This window comes from Toxorhynchites rutilus, chromosome 2 (assembly GCF_029784135.1).
Source record: "Toxorhynchites rutilus septentrionalis strain SRP chromosome 2, ASM2978413v1, whole genome shotgun sequence".
Classification (NCBI taxonomy): Eukaryota; Metazoa; Arthropoda; class Insecta; order Diptera; family Culicidae; genus Toxorhynchites; species Toxorhynchites rutilus.
Genome location: NC_073745.1, coordinates 121836806 through 121839900, shown reverse-complemented (window position 1 = coordinate 121839900; position 3095 = coordinate 121836806). Strand labels below are relative to the sequence as shown.

The 3095-nt window shown below is 40.2% G+C and overlaps 1 protein-coding gene across 1 annotated transcript; it reads left to right on the top strand.

Moving 5' to 3' along the window:
* Positions 1-416: 416 nt before the first annotated feature.
* On the top strand, positions 417-1674 carry LOC129768717 (HIG1 domain family member 1A, mitochondrial-like). The gene is made up of 3 exons (XM_055770535.1): positions 417-579; positions 712-1052; positions 1258-1674. Exon 2 carries the CDS (start codon positions 723-725, stop codon positions 993-995), a length of 273 nt encoding a protein of 90 aa, XP_055626510.1. The 5' UTR covers positions 417-579; positions 712-722; the 3' UTR covers positions 996-1052; positions 1258-1674.
* Positions 1675-3095: the final 1421 nt, after the last annotated feature.

The window sequence follows — 3095 nt, the reverse complement described above, 5'->3', positions numbered from 1 at the left end:
CACATGCGAGAGTGTGGAAATGAGAATGAAATACTACAAAATCATCCCTTCTATTTCACATAAATTCGGAAAAGCCGAACATAGTAGGCATCGTTCGAATAATTGTCGTAGCAGTTTGTAGAGAGCCGCCGGCGGCGTTCTGGTGCTGTTTGTAAACAATAACGACAGCAATTCCAATATGGCTTAAAATGCATTTCATATGATTGTTTCACCTGGTATATATAGAGGCGTCTTGATCCCGCGCTTCGTTCTGATTGGTTGGCGAAAAAAAATCGCAGACATTCGCATGGATTTGTCTTCATTATGAAGGATTGAAAAACAAGTTTATAAAAATATACACGATGTGGAACTCGAAAATTTATTTGGGCTCTTTTGACATGTATAATTTTGTTTGAGAGAGTGAGTGCTAGTTCGCGGAACTCACTTGTAATTATCACATGCTGCCTAAACAGCTGTCAGACACCAGAAGCAGCAGTGATCGAGAATTGTTGCATCATTCTTCTTCACGTCCCGCAAATCCTAGAAGTTTCAAAAGACACTACACACCATAAACACCATTCGAGAAATATTGTTATTCAGGTATTGTGTAATCTGCTGAAATAATGTTAATAATTTTAGGATGGCCTCGATAAGCTAATTTGACCTTGAACTTCAAGTCTCGTCGTGCGTCATCTTTGTCGAGATTGAAATTCATGCATTTCTTTGTTGCAGATTTCTTAACTATGGTTAGCGCTCCGAGACTCGAGGAAGGTAGTGGCGACAAGCTAGCTCGCAAAGCAAAGGAATCTCCCTTCATGCCCATCGGTCTTGCGGGACTGGCGATGGTCTGTGGAGTTGGAGCGTATAAGTATAAGAACCGTGGAACGATGTCCACTTCGGTTTTCCTAATGCAGCTCCGAGTTGCCGCCCAGGGGACAGTGGTGGCAGCCCTCACCATTGGGCTGGCCTATACGATGGCAAATGAATATTTGTTTAAGAAGAAAGGCGATGAATAAGTGAAACGTATCATGCGATTTCTCGTTTGCACGAGTCAGCAATTATGTCATTGAGAGGTGAGTGTTCCAGGGGATTTTTGCAGATAAGCCATATTCCATTTTCGATTAGACTATGGACGAGTAGGCTTATAATGGTTTTCAATTGTTTATGCAGGATAACGAATTCGAGCTTGATTCATTTGTTCAAATTTGATTCCTTCGATCTTTGCAAAATTTTTTGTTCGCTCTATTAACAACTTTTCGTTTTCAATTTCCATTTCAGATGTACACAAGTATTACACAACTCTAGGCAAATTTAATATATTTATTGTTATCCTCGTTCGTTGTTGTCGGAAAAAAACCTTGATTCGTCCGTGCTCTCCTTCTAGTAGTAGATTATAGTAACGGATAAGTAACAAGTGATAGAACAACTCATTGTAAGCAAAGATATTTATGTTATGTCTAAAGCTCCCTGGCGCTCAAACGGTACACTAATATGATTGTCACTTAAATGGTGCTGATATTCACGATAAAATATACTTCGCAAAAATAGTCTTATGGGATCAGTTATGTGTGAGAAAGTTTATATCGTTTTAATTAACAGTTCCAGTTTGTTTATTGCATATAAAATAAGTCGCACCTAGCGAACCGGGGCTAATGTATATAGGAACGTTTGACAAATAAATGTGAATCAAGCCGATTTAGAACGATTATGATGTATTTTTGATCACGGCCTTGATCTACGGTGGTGTGCTGACGGATGACGGATGACGGAATGGTGGAGGAACGTGGACCACGAACATCGTGCGTTGTTTGGAGAGAGCCCCGTTGCACATTTAGCGAGCATTTATCTACAGGCACCATTTACCAGAGGGCACCGGAAACAAAGGAGCACGGCGTGCATGATGGCTCGGCCAGATTGAAGCTGACATGATTCACCAATTTCAGGTACAGCTCGAGCCACTTCTTCAGTAGTCTCCCGGCTAGGTAGTTACGGATGTGATTTAATAAATGTGGTTCTCGTGGAAGAGTCACACTTACTATGTCGGAAGCTTTGGGTTTGATTCTCGTTCTGGCAGGAGGATTTTGCGTTACATATCCTCTCTTGTTTGTTTTTAAGGGGGTTCAAAACTTTGCAGTTCATTCGACTCTACTTTTTTGCATTCTTTTGATGTCGCTTCTTGACAAGGCGAACCTAGCCAGAACATTTCTAGGCTCTGCGGAATGCACTTATCTGCATGCTTGTGCTGTTTAGTCCTGACCAAGGAATTGAGAAATTCGAAACAATTCTAGTTCCAGAGAGACCGACTGGAACAATTCTTGGTCTCTTCCAAGGGGGGAGCACACGAAATGAGGAAAATCGAAAAAAAGTTTTCGATGCAAAATGCATAAAACGTCGAGATCTGGTGTTATCTCGAAAAAAAAAATTGGCCGAAAATGGACTTTTTGGGCCTTAGCCTGAGTGTCCAAAAAATCAAAACTTTGAGTGCTTTGAGGCACCTCTAAATCATGTCCGATTGACCTGATATTTCGCAAAGGTCATTTTTTGGGCCAATATATAAAATGTACATGGTCGGTTTTTAAAATTCGATGATGAAAATTTTTCCACACTACAGGCAAACCTTTTTTTGTGCGGGGGATAGGGACCGCATAAAAAAAGTTTCCCCCAAGAAAATAACTTAAATCCACGCCATTTACCGTTCAGTTTCCTTTTGTTTCCCTGCTTTGCGATGGGACACTTTGCCTTTTCGGTTGCGCGTAGCTGTTTTTTGCTTTTGGTTGCATGTCGAAACGTGTTGCTGTTAGGAATAATGTCATGCAAAAACTTAGAAAAACTTAGAGCATTTGATGAGAGGAGGGGAATGATTTCAGAAGTGGATAATTGAGACGCAAATATGTTTTTTTGCACTGAAATGCATATAAACCATCGAAAAAACTAAATGGACGATAACTTCGTCAAATATGCTTCTTTTCATACACCGCACAAGAAGAGACAATCGCACAAAAAAAACCGCACAAAAACAGTTTTTACTGTACTTTTTTTTAAACACTACTCATTATCGTTTGTGTTTGACGTTCGCTTAGCGTGAGCATGTAGAATTTAACCGTTCATTAATATTT

Coding starts and splice junctions, on each gene's coding strand:
- LOC129768717 (XM_055770535.1), top strand. CDS start 723: ATGGTTAGCGCTCCGAGACTCGAGGAAGGTAGTGGCGACAAGCTAGCT.